The 21,923-nt window shown below is 44.1% G+C and overlaps 1 protein-coding gene and 2 long non-coding RNA genes across 35 annotated transcripts in view; 1 reads left to right on the forward strand and 2 right to left on the reverse strand.

The window, feature by feature from the left end:
- Sec31a (SEC31 homolog A, COPII component) overlaps positions 1 to 614 on the forward strand; it is a 50,837-nt gene extending 50,223 nt beyond the window's left edge. For all 33 annotated transcript variants that reach the window (XM_076926388.1, XM_076926378.1, XM_076926383.1 and 30 more), the window contains one exon: positions 19 to 614. In XM_076926388.1, the coding sequence (XP_076782503.1) occupies positions 19 to 198 (180 nt within the window). In that variant the 3' untranslated portion in view covers positions 199 to 614. The remainder of the gene's footprint in view (positions 1 to 18) is intronic.
- Positions 615 to 763: 149 nt separating this feature from the next.
- On the reverse strand, positions 764 to 985 carry LOC143439813 (uncharacterized). Its single transcript, XR_013107853.1, has 2 exons — positions 847 to 985; positions 764 to 814 (listed from the first exon to the last, which is right to left on the reverse strand). It is a non-coding gene; the product is annotated as an uncharacterized LOC143439813 (long non-coding RNA).
- Positions 986 to 15,529: 14,544 nt separating this feature from the next.
- On the reverse strand, positions 15,530 to 19,520 carry LOC143439590 (uncharacterized). Its single transcript, XR_013107740.1, has 4 exons — positions 17,416 to 19,520; positions 16,706 to 16,846; positions 16,295 to 16,399; positions 15,530 to 15,986 (listed from the first exon to the last, which is right to left on the reverse strand). It is a non-coding gene; the product is annotated as an uncharacterized LOC143439590 (long non-coding RNA).
- Between the last annotated feature and the right edge of the window lie 2,403 nt (positions 19,521 to 21,923).

Here is a 21,923-nt window from a genome sequence, read left to right on the forward strand (position 1 = left end):
TTCTCTCGTTTCTTTTAGCTTTCCCCAACCATCATCAATGGCCTCCACAGCATTGCGAGGAGCATTGAGACGAGGAACTACTCTGAAGGGCTGTGTGTCCACACTCACATTGTCAGCACCAGCAACTTCAGTGAGACCTCGGCCTTCATGCCAGTCCTCAAGGTGGTCCTCAGTCAGGCCAGCAAGCTGGGCGTCTGAGGTCAGCTGCACTGTCCCTGACATTGCCACTTCTCCAAAGAAAGCCGTGCTAAGACTGGGACCAACCTCTCATTAGCATGCTTCCACGCCGCCTGCTGCTGCCGGGATCTTTGACATGATCTCTGCAGGCACACTCCCCCAGGACTGCTTGGAATTCCCCCCTCCCCCGTGCTATCCTGTGTTGTAATCTCCTGTCACCTATTATGATTTTCCTATTCTGCAAATAGTGTCTTTCATGGATTACACATAGTGTGGTTTCCTAAGGGATTCTGACAAAAATGTGCTTTTTAAAACTTTGGTGTACTTTTAAGGAAAATTGCATCTGGCTATGTATAAGATAGACCTAAAATAAATTTCTTTGATGTCTTCCCTACTTTGTCCACATCAATCAGATTAAAGTGTGTAATCCTATCTTACACGGTTAGTCTTTATTTGCTTTACCTTTTTACTGCCTTTTCTTTATTTCCTTGTAAGTGGGTATGGAAGCCAAAGGACAGCCTGTAAGACCAGTCTTCTCCTCCGTGTGGGCCCAGCACGGACCACGGGGTGCTAGGTTTGGCAGCAGTCGCTTTTGCCCACTGAGCCATCTCACCAGCCTGTCTTTAAAACATCTCACCTGCAGTCTTTAAAACAGGCTGCTGGCTGGGCCTGCAGTCTTTAAAACAGGCTGCTGGCTGGGCCTGCAGTCTGTGGTTAGCACTTGTTGGCATATGTAAGGCCCTAGCTTCTATTCCTATTTCTATAGGGCAGTGGTTCTCAGTAGTTCCCAATGCTGCGACCCTTTAATACAGTTCTGCATGTTGTGGTGACCCAACCATAACATTATTTTTGTTCCTACTTCCTAACTGTAACTTTGCTACTGTTGAGAATCGTGATATAAATATCTGATAGGAAGGATATGTGATACTCGAAGCCCTGTGAAAGAGCACTTCAACCCTCAGGGGTCGTGACTCTTGAAAAGGTTAGTGGAAGTTGTTCCCTAGGTATTAGCAGATACTAATGCAGAGTGGATCATACACTTTGGACACATGCAGGAAGGCATGTATCCATCTGCATGCTTCGGCACACATTACTGCTTTCTCCGTGTACAAGTATTTTCGGCGTTTTGCTTAGATTCAAGATTGAATTGTCTTACAATTAGAGATTTGCTCCCTTGTTTTCTAGTAAGTTACCTGTGGAGGCTAAGTGGGGAAGACTGCAAGTTTGAGACCACTTGCTTGGCCATAGGGAGTGGCACCATCAGGAGTTATGGCCTTGTTGGAGTAGGCGTGGCTTTGTTGAAGGCCATAAGGGATCACTGGGATGGCTTTGAAGTTTTGAATCAAGCCAGGTTCGCTATCATTCTCTTCCTGCTGTCTGGGGATCCAGATGTAGAAAGATCTCTCAGCTTCTCCAGCACCCTGCTGCCATGTTCCCTACCGTGATGGTAATGGACTGAACCTCTGAAACTGTAAGCCATCCCCAACCAAATGCTTTCCTTTATAAGAATTGTCATTGTCATGGTGTCTCTTCATAGCAATAAACATAGACTAAAACAGAAGTTGGCACCAGTGAGCGGTGTACTACTGACAGGTCTGACCATGCTTCTTGTTGGTGGAATGTGGACTTTTAAGAAAGCAGTTGATCACTTTAAGCAGGGGTTTAATGGGCCATACCAGTAGGAGCATGGGAGACGGGCTGAGAGCAATGGAGATTATGATGGCCCGGCTCAAGTTTGCAGAGAAGAATATCAGTAAGTGTCTTAGAAACCATTCTTGGGATATTTTGGTAAAGAATGTGGCTGCTTTCTGTGCCATTGTCCAAAAGATTAGCCTGAGGCTAAATTAAAAAATCTTATATTGCCGGGCGGTGGTGGCGCACGCCTTTAATCCCAGCACTTGGGAGGCAGAGGCAGGTGGATTTCTGAGTTCAAGGCCAGCCTGGTCTACAGAGTTAGTTCCAGGATAGCCAGGGCTACACAGAGAAACCCTGTCTCAAAAAACCAAAAAAAAAAAAAAAAAAAAAAAAAAAAAAATTAATGGCATTGGCAGAAGAGATTTCAGGGCAACCTTGTAGTGATTGTGTCACATGTTATCAGTGGTCACTCATGTAGCTAGAAAGTAGCCAGACAATAATCATGCTACCTACAAAAACTGTGTTTGTTGAAGAATGTTATTCGAAGACTGTTAAGAGCATGCACAGTGCTTAAAAAAAAAACAAAAAACAAAAAAACAACTGAACTTAGTTTTCTAAACTAGTGTTGAAAAAAAAAAAGAATCATATAGTCTGGAGGTCAGGGAGCTTCCCAGATGTGTGTGTGTGTGTGTGTGTGTGTGTGTGTGTTTGTACATGCATGTGTGAAAGTCAGAGGTCAATGTTGGGCATCTTCCTCTATTACCCTCCACTGTATTTTTTGAGACCAGTTCTTTCACTGAATCTGGAGTTCACTGACTCAGCAAGGCAAGCTGTCCAGCAGGCTCCAGGCATACTCCCCCCCCCCCCCCCCCCCCCCCCCCCCCCCCCCCCGTCTGTCAGCGCTGGGATGACAGGCACATTCTGTCATACCTGGCTTTTTACATGGTTCCTGGGGATTCCAAACAGATCCTGTTTCTGCAGCTGAGTAAGGCTCCTGCAGCTCTGTGGGTGACAGGCCTGCCACAGATGCCAACCACCAAGATCTGCACCATCGGGACACTGAAGAAGAGGCGGAGCCTCGAAGTGTAGTACATCTTGTTTAGAGGCAATAGTGCCCACCACTCTCCAGCCACTCCAGTTCAGGCCGCCAAGGTCCCCTTCTGCAATGTCAAGGAGGAAATCCGGGCGGGTTTCCAGGGAGGGATCGATGGGCAGTGGTAGCCGGGAGTAGCAGGACACATGCGGAGAGGGGCTGAGCATCATCTGGAGGAACGTGGTCCTGATGCACTTAGAGGCTGCACTTAGGGACTGGTGTTAGACCCTGAGGCCATGCTGCTCACTCTGCTGTGGGGTAAATCTCGTCAGCGACCGCTGCGCCCACGGCACAGTGCAGGGGCCAGATGGGCGCGCGAGGACACAGTTCTGCTCCGCCTGCGCAGAGAGCCCCTTTGTCGCTGGAGCACTGCCCCCCAAAGTGTGCAGTTCTCCATCCTTTGGTCCGGGGCAGGTATTTCTCACTAAGGAGTTTGCAATTTCTGCTTGCCCTCCACTCCTCAGTTGGCTGATGGAAAGCCGAGACACCGGACTCCCCTGCTCTGCCACCCCTAGTTGTCACAACTGTCTTATTTGGCTCAAGGAGGGGCTGGAAATGGAAGCTAGGGATCTGGCTTTTATGAGCAAGGTATATCGTCTGCTTGTGAGAGGACCTGGAGCTCCATCTTCTGCCCTTCAGCTTCTAGGTCCCTTGAATTACAAGTAAAAGAGAGGAAAGCTGTCCGAGGTGGGTGGGGGTGGGGGTCTATCACAGGCGTGAGTCTTGGAGTTTGTGCGACAGATGGAAGAAACTAGCTTCCTCTCTGCTTCCCCGATGCCCCCTCCCTCTTCACTCCCCCCCTCCACCCCTCCCCCGCGCTCCATCCCGCGCCTGCTGCATGGTTTTTATGTCCAGTTACAGGCATCTACTCAGCAGCCGAAGTTTCTGAAGGAAGAAGGAGCCCATGGCTTGGAGTGTGGCAGCACAGGGTCAACTTTCCCCCAGTCACTCAGTGTAGCTCTGTTCCCCTATTGTAAATGCACCTGACGCTGTACAATCCTTCCTTACCCCACCCTCAGAGATGGGAGCCCTCTCTCGACTCCCTTTGGGCCTGCAAGCTGCTCTGTGATCCATCTAGCAGGCTTTTCTGGCCCAAAGACTGGATTTGGCTCATCAGTCACCCTGAGACAAAAGTCGCAGACATGGACAGGTTGGGCCGGGAATCTGAAGAGGTAATCAGAGATACCTTAGTAAAAGTTCCTTTAAAAAACTCCAGTTTGAGATCTCCAAGGAGCAGGACAACAGAAACACAACTTACTTTTATTTCCATAGGGGGAAAGGGAGAAAGGCAGGTGCAAAGCCTGCTTCCTAGGGATGTTTTTTGACATAGACTTAGCCTCAGCTTTGTGGATGGGATTTAGGGTCACTGCTGAGCTGACCTGTGAAGGTCTGCAGCCCTGACTACGGCAGCAAACCCATCCAGAGAGTTGATAGTTCCCAGGGGAAAGAAACACTCTGTGCTGAGAGGTGTTGAAATAAGCCTGGGCCTTTAAGAAGTCCTAAAGCCTTTAAAGTCTACCCCGAGCTCCAGACAACCTGTTGTCTCATCCCTACCCCTTGCAATGCATCCCCTCTTTAATTCATTGTGAAGTCTTATAATTCTCTTCCTTTCACATGGCCTCTCAGTGACAATGGTGTATGATGTTAACCATTGCTCAGTGGATATACTCCCATGACGGGCTCCATCCAGCTCCTGGCTCTCCAGCTCAGCTTTTGGATTCTAGGCTGTTTGTTCACTGAACCCCACAGTCCATCAGCCCCTAGAAGCTTTGGCATGACTTTTAATAGCTGCAGAGTTCAGAGAGTTCTCTGGGAGAGGTGAGCACTTAAAATATTATCTTACATGCCTGGAGCTCCATGGGGCCCACAGGCTCCAAGCCTTATGGCTGCTGGGCCCCAGGACTCTGGCATTTGGCCAGGAACTACACAATGGAGCCCTCTTTCCTGGGTTCATCAAGTGACCTCTCTGCCTTTCCCAGATTCTTCTCAGTGTCAGAGATGGAAGTTTTGTCCTGAACGACTTTTACCCAAAGCTGTGTCCTTCAGCCGTGGACTCCTGTAGTTGCTGCAGAGAAGCCAGCACAGCAGAAGCCTGGTCCTCCCTCTGCAGGTGAGCGTGTGAGACTCTATTCTTGCTCCTCCCTGGGTAGACTCCTTGAAGAGAACTCCCCATGGACTCTGAGCTCTGAAACTCAATACTCTCCCTTTTACTGATCTCTAAAAAAACCAAAAAGAGCAGCCAGTGATGATGGGTGTTGTAGTTTCAAGACTCATGCTTGTGACTCAGAAACATTCCAAGCAGTGGATTTTATATATGAGTAAGTGAGCCAATCAGGTTCCAGCAGAGATTGGCCAGGATGCTAGCTAGGCTCACTCGGTGACCAGAGGGACTAGAGAGACTGCTGACTCAGAGCTACTTTGAGTGAAAAACACAGGCATCTCCCCAAGTTGGAGTCATTTCCCACTCTTTCCCTCAGAGGTTCAGTCCAGTTAAATTTTTGTCCCAACAGGCTGCTCATCCACTTAGAGACCTGGGTTGCCAAGGGAACAGGCTCAGGTCATTCACTGCTGCTATTCTTCAACCCAAGTGAGGATGTCACAGAAAATAGGAGCAACCATTCAGTACACCCCCAGAGGGGTAAACATACCCAACAGGGTGTGTAATAGCATGGAGCCACTGGTGTGGTAACAGAGGTCAAGTAGATCATTGTAACCACCTCCATTGTGGATGCCCTCCTCTCTGCAACATTCCATGTCACCTCCATTGTGGATGCCCTCCTCTCTGCAACATTCCATGTCACCTCCATTGTGGATGCCCTCCTCTCTACAACATTCCATGTTTCGCTCAGGGCAAGATACATTGTTTTCCCTCGCTGACCTTCCATATTCTCTCTCTCTCTCTCTCTCTCTCTGAGGCAGGGTTTCTCTATGCAGTCCTGGCTGTCCTGGAACTTACTCTGTAGACCAGGCTAGTCCTGACCTTCCAAGTGCTAGGATTAGTGGTATCCACTATCCATGCCCAACTGTCTCCATTTTCTGAGCAGGTGAGACATCAGATATACTTGCTACCTGGAGGTCCCTAGGATTAGGTTATGAGTTTCATGGATAATCCCCCTAACTAACAAACAGACAAAACAAACAAACAAACAAACAACAACCCCACACAAACAACTGTGGAGAGATGGCCACCTGAAGATGAGCCCACAAAAGTGTCACTTGAGCCTCCTTATAAAAGGCAGATGCTTTGAATCTCTGGATATCATGGTATCAAAGCAAAAGTCCTGGGGCTACCTCCCAGGAAGCTGAGCGAAGACAATTTGTCTTCTCAAAGTTTGATGGATTCCCTCCAGGCCCTTGGCTATTGACAGCAAGGACTGACAGGAACTTTTATGGCGTCTCCCTAAATGTCAGAGTCTCCTAACCATGCCCCATGGAGACAGTGGGTTTTTTTGTTTGTTTGTTTGTTTTGTTTTGTTTTTTTCGAGACAGGGTTTCTCTGTGTAGCCCTGGCTGTCCTGGAACTCACTCTGTAGACCAGGCTGGCCTTGAACTCAGAAATCCACCTGCCTCTGCCTCCCAGGTGCTGGGATTAAAGGTGTGCGCCACCACCGCCCGGCTGGAGACAGTGTTTTTGTTTTCATGTTTTAGTATGAGGATGTATACTGTGTGAGAGTGTGTTGTCCTGGCAGGAAAATGGAGGTTGGAGGCAACTAGCAGGGGTCTGTTGTCTCTTTCCAACATGTGAGTTCCTGGTATCAAACTCAGATTTTTAGGCTTGGCAGCAAGCGCCCTTACCTCTGAGCCATCTCACCCACTCCAGCATAATGTTTTGTTCTTCAGACCTACCAACTGTGCAACACAGTACCAAGCATGTAATGCAGTGTCAAGCATGTAGCACAGTACCAAGCATGTAATGCAGTGTCAAGCATGTAACACAGTAATTTGCCCTAATTCGTCTCAATGGCACCAGCCTTTTACTGTGTCCCAGAACACATAGACACTGCAAAGGCAGATGCAAGAGTTCCTGATGCCCCTCTGAGCTGGAAGAAGCAGTTATCTAGAATGGATAGCTAGAGTGAGTGTCAGCTTGTGGCAGGGGAAGCTGAGGAGTGTGGTAGACAAATGGCAGAGATGCCAGTCCTAGGCTGTTATAGCAACTCCTGCATTTTTAATAGGGGTAAGGATAGAAGCCAGCAGGTTTACAGCAGAACCAGAGGTGACAGTGTCCATTTTTGCTGAGTAAGCAGTCCTAGCAAGTATACATATAGATTGGGGTTGACATTATTAACTTAAAAAAATTGATGAAGGTCATGGAGGACTGTAAGGGTGATATTTAGAAAACATCACCTGGTCCAGCTTATTCCCTGGCAGCTGCCATGTTCCCACTGCTCCTCAGCTCTGACAGGGGCTCTGGATAGCTAGATGTGCAGGCTCTGCCAATCCCCCACACTGCATCCATAAAGCTCAGTTGAATCCCAGACAATATCTACCATCCCCTCAGTACCCGATAAAAATGTGACTTTTTTGTTGTTGTTTTGTTTTTTTTGTTTGTTTTTTGTTTGTTTGTTTTCTGTTTTTCGAGACAGGGTTTCTTTGTGTAGCCCTGGCTGTCCTGGAACTCACTCTGTAGACCAGGCTAGCCTCAAACTCAGAAATCTGCCTGCCTCTGCCTCCCAAGTGCTGGGATTAAAGGTGTGCGCCATCACTGCCCTGCCAAAATGAGACTCTTAAAGCTTAATGATTATCTAAAGGATTTATATATTTAGAAATGCTCAATCAACAAGATGCCCACACAATTAGAGTTGTTACCCAACATCTAACCATTTGATAGAAGTTGCTACCCAGGACAGCTTTCGACCCATCCCATGGTTCTCCATGGCTGATTGCCTCCTTTTACTCCTCTCCTTCGTCTTTTTCTCCTCCCCCCTTCCTCTCTTTCTCTCCCAGCTCCACCTCCTCTTCTACTGCCTAATCACCGAGCTCCACTGCCAATACAATGTAGCAGAATAAGTATCCTGCTACAGTGGACTACTCTATAATGAAGAAGTAAAAGTTGTGGAGAGGGAACCAGGGTGGGAATTCCCATCTTACTTATTAGTTCAGCTTTAGACTCTTCTATTTACAACTATAGGTCTCAGTTTGTCTCAGGAGAAACAAACAAGCCAGCAAGAGTAGTAACATTGAGTTGGCCTTGGGGCATATGTCAAAGTACTTGCTAAGGACAGCCACTCAACCCTATCCACTACTTTTACCTCCAAGGAAATAGGGACTAGAGGAGAGGGGACTTTGAATAATTGTAAATCAAACAGGAGATATGACTTTAAAATTTTAAATTCAAATATTTGGGTACAACTGTGTGGTGACTGTTGTTTGAAAAAGCCAGTAATACACTGGGCCAAAGGTGACAGACACTGATGTGGTGGGTTTTTTGTTTGTTTAATTTTGGTTTTTTTTGTTTGTTTGTTTTTGTTTTAAAGGGTCTACAAAAGAAAGTGTGTTCATGTGGCATTTTCCTCCTGTGTCTATTCTCTGACATTCTGTATCCCCACCTTCATGTCCCCTCTTTCCTACATTGCATTGGCATGACAGTCTTTTGGTTAAGAGTATGGGCTTCAAGCCAGGTACATGCCTGTAAAGCTAGCACTTGTTGGTGTGGAAACAGGAGGATTGTGAGTTCAAAGCCAGCCTGGGCTATAGAGTGACCTGTAGACCTGACTTAACTGCCTATAAAACCCTGTTTCGAAAACAAACAAACAAAGACTATGGATTTTGAAGACTGGTCTTCAAAAGATCTGGGCTTAGAAGTCCGCCCAGGAAATGTAGCCTGGACCAAAACTTCCTCCCCCCCTCTTCGTAGGGACTCCAGCTATACCATAGGACTGGCACGGGGCCACAAGAACCAGGCTGCAGCTGGCACAAGATGAAGTAGTGCAACAATCCCTCCATATTCAGGAAAGCAGATGCTTCCCAGACATTCTGGTACCGTCTGAAAATCTTGAGGCGTATTCAGCTTTTCCTTGAGGAAACCATTTAGGTGTCTCTTATTCACGGACATAAATGGTGAGAGGGGTGGAGAATGCTGAGAGCCCAGGTGACCCTGCTTCAGGGAAGAATCAACCTACAGTATGGGAAGAGCAGGGCAGCCTCTCTGGTCCCTGCCACATCCCCGACTATGGCCTCCAGGGGTGGCCAGATGTGTCTCCAATCTACAGGTCAGAGAGATTTTGGACTCCAGAGTAGCTAGGGTGGTAATTAACTTCCAAGTTTCCCCCTAGCCAGGCACATCCCTCATGGATACTAATTGGGTTTATAAAAAAGATAAAGTAACTTCAAGTGTAGAAGAGAATCTCTGGGCACTGCGGTATTAACATGCTGTATCATGCTGGTGTGCTCTGTGCTCAGACTCAGGAGCCCTGAGGGAACCCGTGTGGACTATCATTTTCTTTTTTTTTTCTTTTTTCTTTTTTCTTTTTTCTTTTTTTGGTTTTTTCGAGACAGGGTTTCTCTGTGTAGCCCTGGCTGTCCTGGAACTCACTCTGTAGACCAGGCTGGCCTCAAACTCAGAAATCTGCCTGCCTCTGCCTCCCAAGTGCTGGGATTAAAGGCATGTGCCACCACTGCCTGGCGGACTATCATTTTCTATACCTGCTTGGACACAGGCAGACTGAGAGACTGTGAAAAATCTAATTACATTCCATTTCCCACACATTTGTGGTCCTGGTCTTAGTCAGGGTTTCTATTCCTGCACAAAACATCATGACCAAGAAGCAAATTGGGGAGGAAAGGGTTTATTTAGCTTACACTTCCACATTGCTGTTCATCACCAAAGGAAGTCAGGACAGGAACTCACACAGGGCAGAAACTTGGAGGCAGGAGCTGATACAGAGGTCATGGAGGGGTGCTGCTTACTGGCTTGCTTTCCGTGGCTTGCTCGGCTTGCTTTCTTATAGAAAGAACCCAGGACTACCAGCCCAGGGATGGCACCACACAATGGGCTAGGCCTTCCCTCCTTGATCACTAATTGAGAAAATGCCTTATAGTTGGATCTCATGGGAGCATTTCCTCAAGGGAGGCTCCTTTCTCTGTGAAAACTCCAGCTTGTGTCAAGTTGACACACAAAACCAGCCAGTACAGCCATGTTGAGTGGGGCCAAGTAAGCAGGCTACCATCCTTGCCCACAGAAACTTGGGATGAAGTGGGGAGGTCCATTATGACTCAGTGTGATGAAGCCAGAACAGAAACAGGGCCCCAGGGTCAGCTAGAGGAGGAAAACGTGTGGTTAAGGTCCTCTGAGTGACGGGGTGACATGAAGTCACTTTTGAAAAGGTGAGTGAGAGTCCTTAGGTAGAAAGTGAGGGAAAAGGCTTCATCCAAGCATGTACAAGGCATGTGTGCATCCTGAATGAAATCCTGAAGATGCCCACAAGAACTGGTATGCTTCTGTGTACTACAAGCCTTCTGGATTGTGACCAAGTCCACCCAATGGCAACAGTATTTGGGTGGACTTAATTTTAGTCTAAACATGGCCTTGAAAAGAAAGATAGCCGGGCGGTGGTGGCACACACCTTTAATCCCAGCACTTGGGAGGCAGAGGCAGGTGGATTTCTGAGTTCGAGGCCAGCCTGGTCTACAGAGTGAGTTCCAGGACAGCCAGGACTACATGGAGAAACCCTGTCTCGAAAAACAAAACAAAACAAACAAACAAACAAAAAAATAAAGATATTTTATTGCCAGTTCATAGGAGAAATGGCACCTGATTAACTTACTGGATAGCACAGTCTGACCTAAACTACGTTTCCTATTTACTCTGATTTCATATCAAAGACCTGGGTACATTCTCATAGTAAGCTCAATGCTGGTGCACTTCTGCAGAATTACCTTCCTATGGTCTGAACATTTCTGAATGTTGAAGCACATCAAACTCCTGGGCCTTTTATGAGGGATTGTGGACATCTCTCATGGGGGAAACCAGGGCCAGTGGTGCTTCTGAAGATCACAGAGGCAGGAAGGGGCAGTCAGGCAGTTTGTGCAGGAGCTTCTGTGCCTGGAGCCAGGGATCCTTAGGTGACACTTCCCACAGGCTCTGATGTCCTACAAAGGAGTTACTGGGGCCTTGGATGCATGAGTGACTCTGGAGTGGCTGAGCCCTGATGACTTGCCCATCACTGTTGTCTTGGTGACAGTAAGAAGGGTATGGGTACCCTTTTCCCGTGTGACCTGTGTGGGAATGGAGGCCCAGGTACCTTTTCAGCTATTCTATTCCAGGGGATGAAGAGCTTGTGTCTCTCTGTCTCCATGATCTGCTTTTCTCTGATTTTTTTTTTTAAAGCAAGCAGGGCCCCTGAGCAGCTGATGAGGCTCTATCTGTCTACCCTTCATTCTTATCAGATCTCATTCCCATTCTGGCCTCCTGCGCATAAACTGATCTGTCTCTGATACCAGTTGCAAAGATGTTTTTGAAAATAATTCTGGAGTTTTATAGGTCAAGCCAGGACCAGCCTTATGTGCCAGCTGAGAGAGAGCAGCCAGTGGGAAAAGTTATTTTTAAGGACACTGGCTTTATAAAGCCCTCAGATTACGCTCAGCAGCTGTCCCGGCATCTGAGCAGAACTTATGGGCTGGGTTCTGCTTCAACCATTTTACAAGCACCAGGAAAATCATGTACACGGTCTCTCTGCCTTCTGTTCTCAAGATGTAATTCCTCCTCTGGCCTCTGGTCCATGGCTTCTCCTTTACCTCTACCTCCTAATTGGTGGTGTTCCAGAGTTGTTGATCAGGAGTGTAGAAGCTATCACTGGTTTCCAGCTTAGACCCACCAAATGGGACCATAGTTTCATCGGAGTCTTTAATGTGGATACCATACTCATGTGAAGTCCTCGCAACTTGGCAGAGTTTGTGGTATTGTAAGAAGAAATTGACTTTCCATTCAAGGAATACAGTATACACTTTCCTGGGAATCATCCCTCCACTGCAACTGCACCTCTGTCCACACATTTATCTCCTGGCAGCTTTGCACAGCCTGTCAGAATTATAGCAGCAAAGAGTTTCTGAATTCAAGGAATTTAAGGTAAATGTTTCACAACTCACCAATCACTATGTTCATGTGAGATGATTGTAAACATAAAATTGAACCATCTGATATTAAACTAGATAGTTATAGTTTCCATCAGAACTGTGGAAGTGCTTTTCAGATGTATTAATGTTAGCTATAGCTTTTTAATAGAAATTTCAGTAGCTCAATAGGTCCATGAAATCATGATGAGTGAAGGGCAGTTCTATGGACATAAGATCAACTTGAACAGAAAATTATAAAGCATTCAGCATAGTGACTCATGTCATTGGAAGCATAACCTTAATATGTAGGGTATCTGTGTTGTACATAATTTGTTACCTCCTTCTTAAAGACAATATTTATGTTTGAGTGTTTGTTGTTTGCTAATTTGGATTTTTAATCTTTATTTTTATTTTTTCCATTAATTTATTTATTCACTTACATCTGGGCAGACCTCTTCCCCCAAGTCTCCCTTTCATTCACCACCTCCACATCCTCCTTTTCTCTGAGAAGCAGGAGATCCCTCTTGGGTTCCAACACACCTGTAGGATCCTGACAGGCAGCCTGGTTTCTGGTTGAGCACAGGCTGGAAAATCTGGTGACCCCAGGTGACCCTGAGGGTCTGGATTTTGTGTTCATTTTACAAAACATGAATAGAGGATAGATCATAAGAGAGCAAATCCATGGAGTTCCTAATTGATGCTGTATAAACAATGGGGATGATATGAGGAAAGTATTTCACATTTCTGTGGGAATTCACTTGGTGACTCACTGGGAACTTTAGGAAAGTTTTTCTCCATTGTACAGTGGAAGCAGCAAGAAATGCTTCACCAGAATTAATGTGAATAATGACCCATCATGCTGACAAGGACAATCAATGTATACATCTCGCACATGCTAAGTGTGCATTTTCATAATGTTCTGCTTCTTTAGGTATCTACACTTTTTTATAGCCATGTCTTCAGATTTTTAGCAATGTAGAAGCCATGTGTATGGAACAATTCCTGCCATTTCTTCTGTTCTCTAGACCATGAGAAACTAGCAAAATGCACAGCAAAGTAAGAGGCATGGAGTGAGGGAGACACAAGCACTGTCCTGTGACTCTCTAACTTGTACATGATGAGCCCAAATGATGAAGGCCCTCTTCCTTGGCCTGTTTCCCATGCTCCTTTAACACTTTACAGCTCCTTGGTATTTCTGGGGTAGAACCAGTTTTCTTGGCTTTCAAACCATAGATTATTGAGACCTCCTTTTAAAATGTTCCTGGCAGTGTTCTAAGCCTGGAAAGGCAGGCTGCCAAGTGCTCAGTGAGCCACCAAGCACTTTGCTGAGCTTCACAGATGGGGAGCTGCTGTGGGACCCTCTCACAAGGACTGGATAACAAGTTTAAACTAGACACCTAGCCACAGGAGGGTCACAGGTACCCTTACATGTTATTTCAAACACCTGTGTTCCACAGTCCTGAAACCACATTACTCCACATTTTGATGGCATCTTATACCTGCTGTCACCTCTGCGAACCCCAGTAGGCTGAGGGCAATAGCCTAAACTGGCCCCATTACACTCCCACAGCTGTATCTTGAACTCCTGTTTTCCACTCTAGGTGGTTTCACAGCCTGTTCCTTTCACTGAAAGTGCAAGTATGTCACAGATACAATTAAGCCAGGTCACAGTGTCCTCAATATTCACCATACCATTCTGGAAACATACCAAGTATGTCTTCATGCTGAATTAGCTGCTGTCTTGAAGCCACCCTGTGTGCACTCCTTGCAGCCAAGGTGAAATTAGGGCAGTGCCTTGTGTAGCTGGAGATTAAGTGTAACTCCAGCTTCCAGAGTCTGGATGACAGGGAGAGAGCTCAGTTGTCCACAGAATGAGCTAACCCACTCTCTGTCCTGGGGGGGCAGGCACTGATGTCCCCTAGGGACAATGTACATAGACAAGACACCCTCACTTCTCATTGCCAGCTTTACTTCATGCAGTGTGAGAAGGCCTTCCTCCTCAATTCTCTGAGCTGTGGCTGCCACCAAGCTCACCCCCTCAATTCACTTCCAGTCAGTAAAATGTGTCCTTTCTGTGAAGTACTTCTGTCCTGCTTGCTGGAGGGAGGTTGCCAAGTCAGTGTCATCAAGCCTGCACAGTGCTGACCTTTCCTGTGCAGCTCTGTCATGTCTCCATTGAGGCTCAAGAAAGTAGCCCTTCATTAAGGCAAGGCCTGGTTTTTATACTACTTGATAAAAACCATATTCCAGTTTGTCTCCCAGGCATCCTTGCCCTGGCCTTGGAATTACTCCCCTTTCACTGGGTTGCATTGGAGACCAGAACGGTATCGGCTCTGCTATGCTTTCCTCTAGGACTGATCTCACATTGCCCAAGCTGCCCTTGAAGTCCCTATGCAAGGAGGATGGCATGGAACTCCTGTTCTTCCTGCCTCCACAGATCAAATGCTGGGACCACAATCTCATCAGACCCACTTGATAAATGCTACTTCACAGAGAATTTGAATTACTAAGCCAAACATGGCTGTGTCTCCTGGAGTCCTGGTGAATAAGTGTAGAGGCACGGAATTCATATTATATTATAGGTCAACCTGCTCTATGTTGTGAGTTATAGATCAGCCAGGACTTATATATCCTGAGCCTTACTTTCAAAGGGAATGCTACATACTATGTGGCTATTTTCATTTTATTCTATAATTGGCTATATTCTAAATTTTTGTTTCACTATTTTGTTGTATAATATCAAAAGATATGTGAAATATATTGTAGTCAGTTTTATGCCTCTTTGCTACCAACTCTCTCATCTCCGCATGTCCTCCTTATTCTTAACATTATAATCTGTGCGACCCACTTAATTTAATAAACTACTTGCAGGATCTTGGATAGCAGGTTATTTACTAGATGCTGGGAAACTTATCTGTGACTACCCAGCTGGGAAAAAAGACACCCTCGACAATTTTGATCTAAATTTTCATTGAAGTAAAACTACATTGCTTTCCCCTCTCTTCTCCCTCCTACCTCTTCCTGCTGCCTTTCTCTAACCCCTCCCCCAAGTTCCCAAATTCTATGTTGTAGGCTTTTTACTTTGTTATTGGTTGTTTTCAGAAGTACAAATGATAAGATGTTCATTCTAACACCAGAGGGAGATTGCATCCTTGGACTCATCAAATGGACCACTGGTACCTTTTGTTTGCTCAGAAGCATGATTTTTGGGAGTGTTTTCAAATTATACGTGAAGAAATACTTGGAGAAACACCATCTGAGTCTAACCATTGAACTGTTTAAATTTCTGTGGTGTGTGTGTGTGTGTGTGTGTGTGTGTGTGTGTGTGTGTGTGTGTTGGAAATTAAACATGAAACCACATGCACTCCCGGCAAGCATGTTGTCAGTAAACTAGGTTTCCAGCCTTTAAATTACATGGAAGAACTTTAAAGCATTTTTTTGTGTGCTTGACTTGTTTTGTGTTGCTTTATTATCTGACTACAAAGGTAAGAGCCTAAGTAACAACTTGGAACATCTGTAGAAGTTGGACTCTGTTACTACTGGACATACTATCACAAGAAATCAGCATTGTCTGCTTGCTTCCACTGACAGGACCCTGAAGATCTAAGCACATAAAGAAAAACAGTAACCATGACATCACACATTGCCATGTGATTTATCCAGAACTGCAGAATCTTTGTTTTAGACACAGAACAAGAAGAGTGAATATACAGTGCCATGTGACATGTCTAGTGACAGGTCTTTCTCTAGTTTGTGCATCTGTCTCTTACAGTGATGATTGGAGAGAGAAATGTTTCCAGCAGCTCAGGCATTTGAAAACATGGTGCCCAGGTGCAATGCTGTTTGGGAGGTTTGGAATCTTTGGCATATAGAACCTTGCTGGAGGACATCAGTGAGGATGGTCTTTGATAATTTATAGCTTTGTCCCACTTTCATATTGCTCTCTCTTCTTTCCACATATGGTTAAATATATGCTCTATTAACTTCATGATGCAGCCATGCCTCCCTCACCGTTATGGCTCACACTCTGGAAACATAAAACAGGTCACATTAGTCATGATGATATGTCATAGCAACACAAAGTAACTAGCATACGCATCTACAATACTTTTTACTTAAAACGCACAATACTGCATATATTTGAAGCCTCATAAAACTCAAACCAGTGCTGACATTTCACAAATGCAGCTTCTGTTTCAGGACTAGAAGACACTGTCTCCCAGCAGACTTCCTAGTCATCTGGCTCTTACAATGATTTCATTCCTTCTTCCATGGCATTCCCTGAGCCTTAGGTGTAAGGTTTGTGTTAGAAATGTGCCGTTTGGGATGACATACCCCAGTTGCTTATTCTCTGCAGTTTGGTGAATTATAAACTCCAGTTATAGTCTCTATGTGCTACAGAAAGAAGCTTCTTTGATGAGGGCTGTGAGCTACACACACCTATGGATATATAAAGACAAGAACATAGAATGTAGTTAGACATTATACTGATGTACCAAATGGGCAATAACAGGTTTTACTCTCCAGTCTATGACTCTCCAAACAGTAGTAGTTGGCTAAGTTTGCAGTGCTCTATATGAACTTCCTTCTATTAGTGGGCCCTAAGTACAATTAAACAACTACTGGTCAACCTCAAGGTTAAAATACCACCATTGAACCCCTGTGTTGTCTTGCCAGTCTGGTCATTGTTGATGTTCACGGAATTTACAGCTGGTTAGAACCATTGATTACTTTATTTCCCCTTACCAGCTTACTTATTAGCTCCTTCCAATACCATGAGAGCTTGTCTCCGAGGAGAAGGTGTCCAGATCAATTCCAGTCTGAGTCCTCATAGTCCTCTGTCTAAACTGTATGGTGCCTTCAGCCACAGGATTGATCCTTCATGTTCTGAGAGATAACCAAGGGCAATGGTGATAGCATAAATTGTTTAGGGAGTCTCTCAGCTCCCTCCTCTGACCAACAGCACAAAGTGAGGTTTCCCACGGCACTCTGATTTGTATTAGTCTGTAACCATTAGTGGAATCATTATCACCACATGTAGCATAACTCAATTTAAACTCCATATACAAACATACATAGTAGATCTACTTTTCTGTAATAATATAAAACAATATTTCCTTATGGTAGTTTCAAGCATCTTTAATTCTGTGTATCTGTCCTTCCTTCCTCTCCCTTTGTATTACCTTTCCTCTGCCCTCCCCAGTTAGAGCCTCTTCCCTTTTCCCCATTTCCCTTTTCATAGGACCTACATCCTACTAACTCCCTCTAGAGCTCCTTTCTCCCCAAGATGCCTTCTAATTTCCTGGCTTCCTCCTTTGCTCCAGGTTATAGGGTCACATTTCTAGAAGCAAAAATAAGGAAGAAATGTGGCACTTTCCCCTCTGAGTTTGGGTTACCACACTCAGTATAATTTGTTAGACAACTTTAACCATACAAGTTTCAAGTGAGAGTTTTACCTTTTATAGAACTGTAGTACATTTTCCAGACTCTCATTAAACAGGCAGGAGGAACAAATGGATTTTATGTGGCATGCAGCCATCCATAAATTTAATTCCAACACAAAGGGAAGAAAATGTTAAAGGCCAGTTAACAGAATGAAATCTATATACATAAAAATTAACTGTCTATCTTAGTGTTCATTATCATATATTCTAAATTTTTCAAAATAAAACAAAGAATTATGTGGTTCTGATATATAAAACCATGCACACCTGAAAATTTAACTATAATGTAAAAAACTGAATTTAAGATTAGCAAGACATGGGTTAGAGAGAAATTCAACTGTTAAGATCAGTGGCTCTTCTTCCAATGGTCCTGGCTCAATTGCAGAACATATCATGGCTTCTAACAGCCATATATAACTCCAGTCCCAGATGATCCAAAGCCTTCTTCTCACCTCCACAGTACCCAGCTGGTACAGGTTATATAGTCAAAGATGCAGACAAAATAATCACATGTACAAATGAAACAAAATTTTAAAAAATCAAAATTAGTGAAGCATCTGTAATAACAATAATTTTAAGGCTGTTATTTCATTTAAGGAAGCAGACATTTTACATGCTGACTATTATGAAGAAAGATCCAAAGCAATAAGAAATACAATTTCATTGTCGCTGTCTTTACAGTTATAGGAATTGCCTGAAAGAAATTAAAAATGAAGTCAAAACACTAATGCATCATAATTAAAACACATGGATGAATTCAGTGTTAAGACGAGGCCTGCAGTATTGTCAGACCTCATCCCAAATATGACTATTCTACTTTACTATGACTACAGAAAGGATGTTGATGTTAATGTTAATGCATCACATTTCTGATTTGTATTTCTTGCATGTATGGTCATATTTCTAGCACTCTTTCTTATTTCTATTGGTTAACTATTCAGCTATTAAAAATGAGAACATCATGAACTTTTCAGGCAAATGATGGAACTAGAAAATATCATCCTGAGTGAGGTAACCCAGACCCAAAAGGACATGCATGGTATGTACTCATGAATAAGTGGATTTTAGTCAAAAAGGTCAGAAAACCCATGATACCATTTACAGAACCTAGGAAGTAAAACAAGAAGGAAGGCCCAAGTGTGGATACCTGAAATCCATATAGAAATGGAACAAGTTAATCATGGGAGGCGGATGGAAGTAGGAAAGTCTGTGAGATCAGGAGGGGAGAGGTGAAAAGGAGGGGAAGGATCAGGTATGGAGAAAGACAGTAAGGACACACAGAAGGCCAAGAAAATGAATAGAAATATGCAGCAGTGGCGGTTAGGTGTCAGGGAGAACCTCTAGAAAGTCTCAGATACCTGAGATGTGAGAGGCTATCAGGACTCAATGGGGATGACATTTAGCCAAAATGGCCAACAGTGTGAAAGTGGAACCAGAAGTGATCACCTGCAGTAGATAGACATGGCTCCCAATTGAGGTTGAGGGCCACCTACCCATCTTCAATATTTTTAAGCCAGATTTGTCCCTGTCTAAAGGAAATGTAGGTATAAAAATAGAGCAAAGACTGACAGAAAGGCCACCCAGTGACTGACCCAACGTGGGATCCATCCCATGCATGCACACCAAACCCTGACACTATTACAAATGCCATAATGTGCTTGCAGAGAGGAGCCTGACATGGCTGTCTTTGGAGAGTCTTTACCAGCAACTGACTGGGACAAATGAAGATTCTTACAGCCAAACACTGGATTAAGGTCAGGGACCAATATGGAAGAGTTAGAGGAAGGATTGAAGGAGGTAAAGGGGATTGTTTCCTGTAGACAGGAACAATTCTGGGTTAAAAATTTTGAAATGGGTGGGTGGCCCCATTCTTCAACTGGGAGACATGTCTAACTACTGGAGGTGGTCTCTTCAGATTCTAACTCCTCTCTGTTGGGAATTTTGACTAATGTCATCCCCAATGGTTCCTGGGAGCATCTTGATTCCCTGGTGTCTGGGACTTTGTAGTGGCTACCCCTGTTTCCCACTCTCCTTTGCTAAATATTTCTCTTTCTTCTCCTAGCCCTCTGAATTTCCCTACTTTCTCTTCCCATACCTGATTCTGCTCAATTTATTCCCTGTCCCTCCACTCTACTTGCCAGGTTTCCCGCCCCCCCCCCCCATCTGCCTTTGTGAGTATTTTGTTCCCTCTTCTAAGCAGGAAGCATCCACACTTTGGCCTTCCTTCTTGTGAAGTTTCATCTATGAGTTGTATTGCGGGTGTTTGGAGTTTGAGAGCTAATATCCACTTATTAGTGAGTACATACCATGTGTATCCTTTTGGGACTGGGTTACCTCACTCAGGATGATATTTTCTAATGGCATCCATTTGCCTGCAAAATTTATGGTGTCATTGTTTTATAGGTATATAGTATTCCATTATATAAGTGTACCATATTTTCTGCATCCATTCTTCCATTGAGGGACATCTGGGTTGTTTCCAGTGTCTGGCTATTGTACATAAGGCTTGTATGAACATACTGGAGCATGTGTCCTTGTTATATGTTGGAACTGTTTTTGTCTATGTCCACTAGTGTTATAGCCAGGCCTTCAGGTAGAACTATTTCCAATTTTCTGAGGAATGGCCAATTGATTTCCAAAGTGATTGTATGAGCTTGCAATCCCACCAGCAGTGAAGGAGTGTTCTTTCTCCACATCCTTGCCAGTATCTGCTATCACCTGAGTTGGTGATCTTAGCCATTCTGACTGGTGTGAACTAAAACCACAGGGTCATTTTGATTTGCATTTCCCTGTTGTCTAAGGATGGTGATCATTTTTAGGTGCTTCTTGGCCATTCATGATTCCTCAGTTGAGAATTCTCCATTTAGCTCTGTACACATTTTTTAAAATAACATTTGGTTGAAAGTCCATTTTATTGGAGAATAGAATTGCTACTCCAACTTGCTTCTTGGGACCACTTGCTTGGAAAATGTTTTTCCAGTCTTTTACTTTGAGGTAGTAACTGACTGTGTCACTGAGGTGTTTTTCCTTTAAGCAGCAAAATAAAGGGTCCTGTTTACATATCTGGTCTGTTAGCCTATATCTTTTTATTGAGGAACTGAGTCAATTGATATTGAGAGATATTAGGGACCAATGATTGTTGTTTCCTGTTACTTTTGTTATTATAGATGGAATTATGTTTGTGTGTTTCTCTTCTTTTGGGTATTATGGGAAAAGCAAATTCTTGCTTTTTCTTGGGTATAGTTTTCCTCCTTGTGTTAAAGTTTTCCTCCTATTATCCTCTATAGGGCGGGATTAGTGAAAAAATATTGTTTAAATTTGGTTGTGTCATAGATATCTTGGTTTCTCTATCTATGATGACTGAGAGTTTTGCTGTGTATAGTAGCCTAGGCTGTCATTTGTGTTTTCTTAGGGTCAGCATGCCATCTCACCAAGATCTTCTGGCTATAAGAGAATCCATTGAGAACTTGGTATAATTCTGATAGGTCTTCCTTTATATGCTTGGCTTTTTTCCTTACAGCTTTGAATAGTATTTTTTTTGTTCTGTCTTTTTAGTGTTTTGAATATTATGTGATGAGAGGATTTTCTTTTGTGGTCCAATCTAGTTGGTGTTCTATAGGCTTAATGTACATTTATTGCCATCTCTTTCTTTAAGTTAGGGAAGTTTTCTTCTGTGACTTTGTTGTAGATGTTTACTGGTTCTTTGAATTTGGAATCTTCACTCTCTTGTATACCTATTATTCTTAGGTTTATTCTTTTCATTATGTTCTGAATTTCCTGGATGTTTTGAGTTAAGGGCTTTTTGCACTTTCTATTTTCTTTGACAGTTCTGTCAATATCTTCTATGTCTGACATTCTTCTATCTTTTGTATTCTGTTGATAATGCTTTTACATCTGTAACTCCTGATCCCTTTTCTAGGTTTTCCTTCTCCAGGGTTGTCTCCCCTGTGATTTCTATATTGTTTGTATTTCCATTTTTAGATCTTGGATGATTTTGTTCAATTCCTTCACCTCTTTGATTGTGTTTTCCTGTATTTCTCTTAAGGGATTTATGTTTTTTCTACTTTAAAGGCTCTACCTGTTATCTGTGTTCTTCTGTATTTCTTTAAGGGAATTATTCATGTTTCTCTCCTTAAGGTCCTCTATCATCTTCATGTGATGGATTTTAGTTCAGAATCTACCTTCCATGTGTGTTAGGATATCCAGGGCTTGCTGTGGTGGGAAAACTGATGGTGCCATTCACACTGGTTTCTGTTCTTATGTTACTTGCACTTGCCTCTTGCCAACTGGTTTTTCTCTGGTGTTAACTGCCTTGCTGTCCTCTGACTGGAGTCTGTTTCCTCACCTGTGAGCCTAATGGACCTTCTTAGATCATGCTGTCCTCTGGTGGGGTAGTAGGAGGCTGAACATGCAGTGTCTTCCACATGTAGTTGTAGACCAAAAGGAAAGTGTGTCTCCAGCAGTATGGAGGTCCTGCAACCTCTAACCCCTGGGCAGGGGATGAGAGGGATCCAGTTAAG

Source organism: Arvicanthis niloticus, chromosome 27, assembly GCF_011762505.2.
Source record: "Arvicanthis niloticus isolate mArvNil1 chromosome 27, mArvNil1.pat.X, whole genome shotgun sequence".
Classification (NCBI taxonomy): Eukaryota; Metazoa; Chordata; class Mammalia; order Rodentia; family Muridae; genus Arvicanthis; species Arvicanthis niloticus.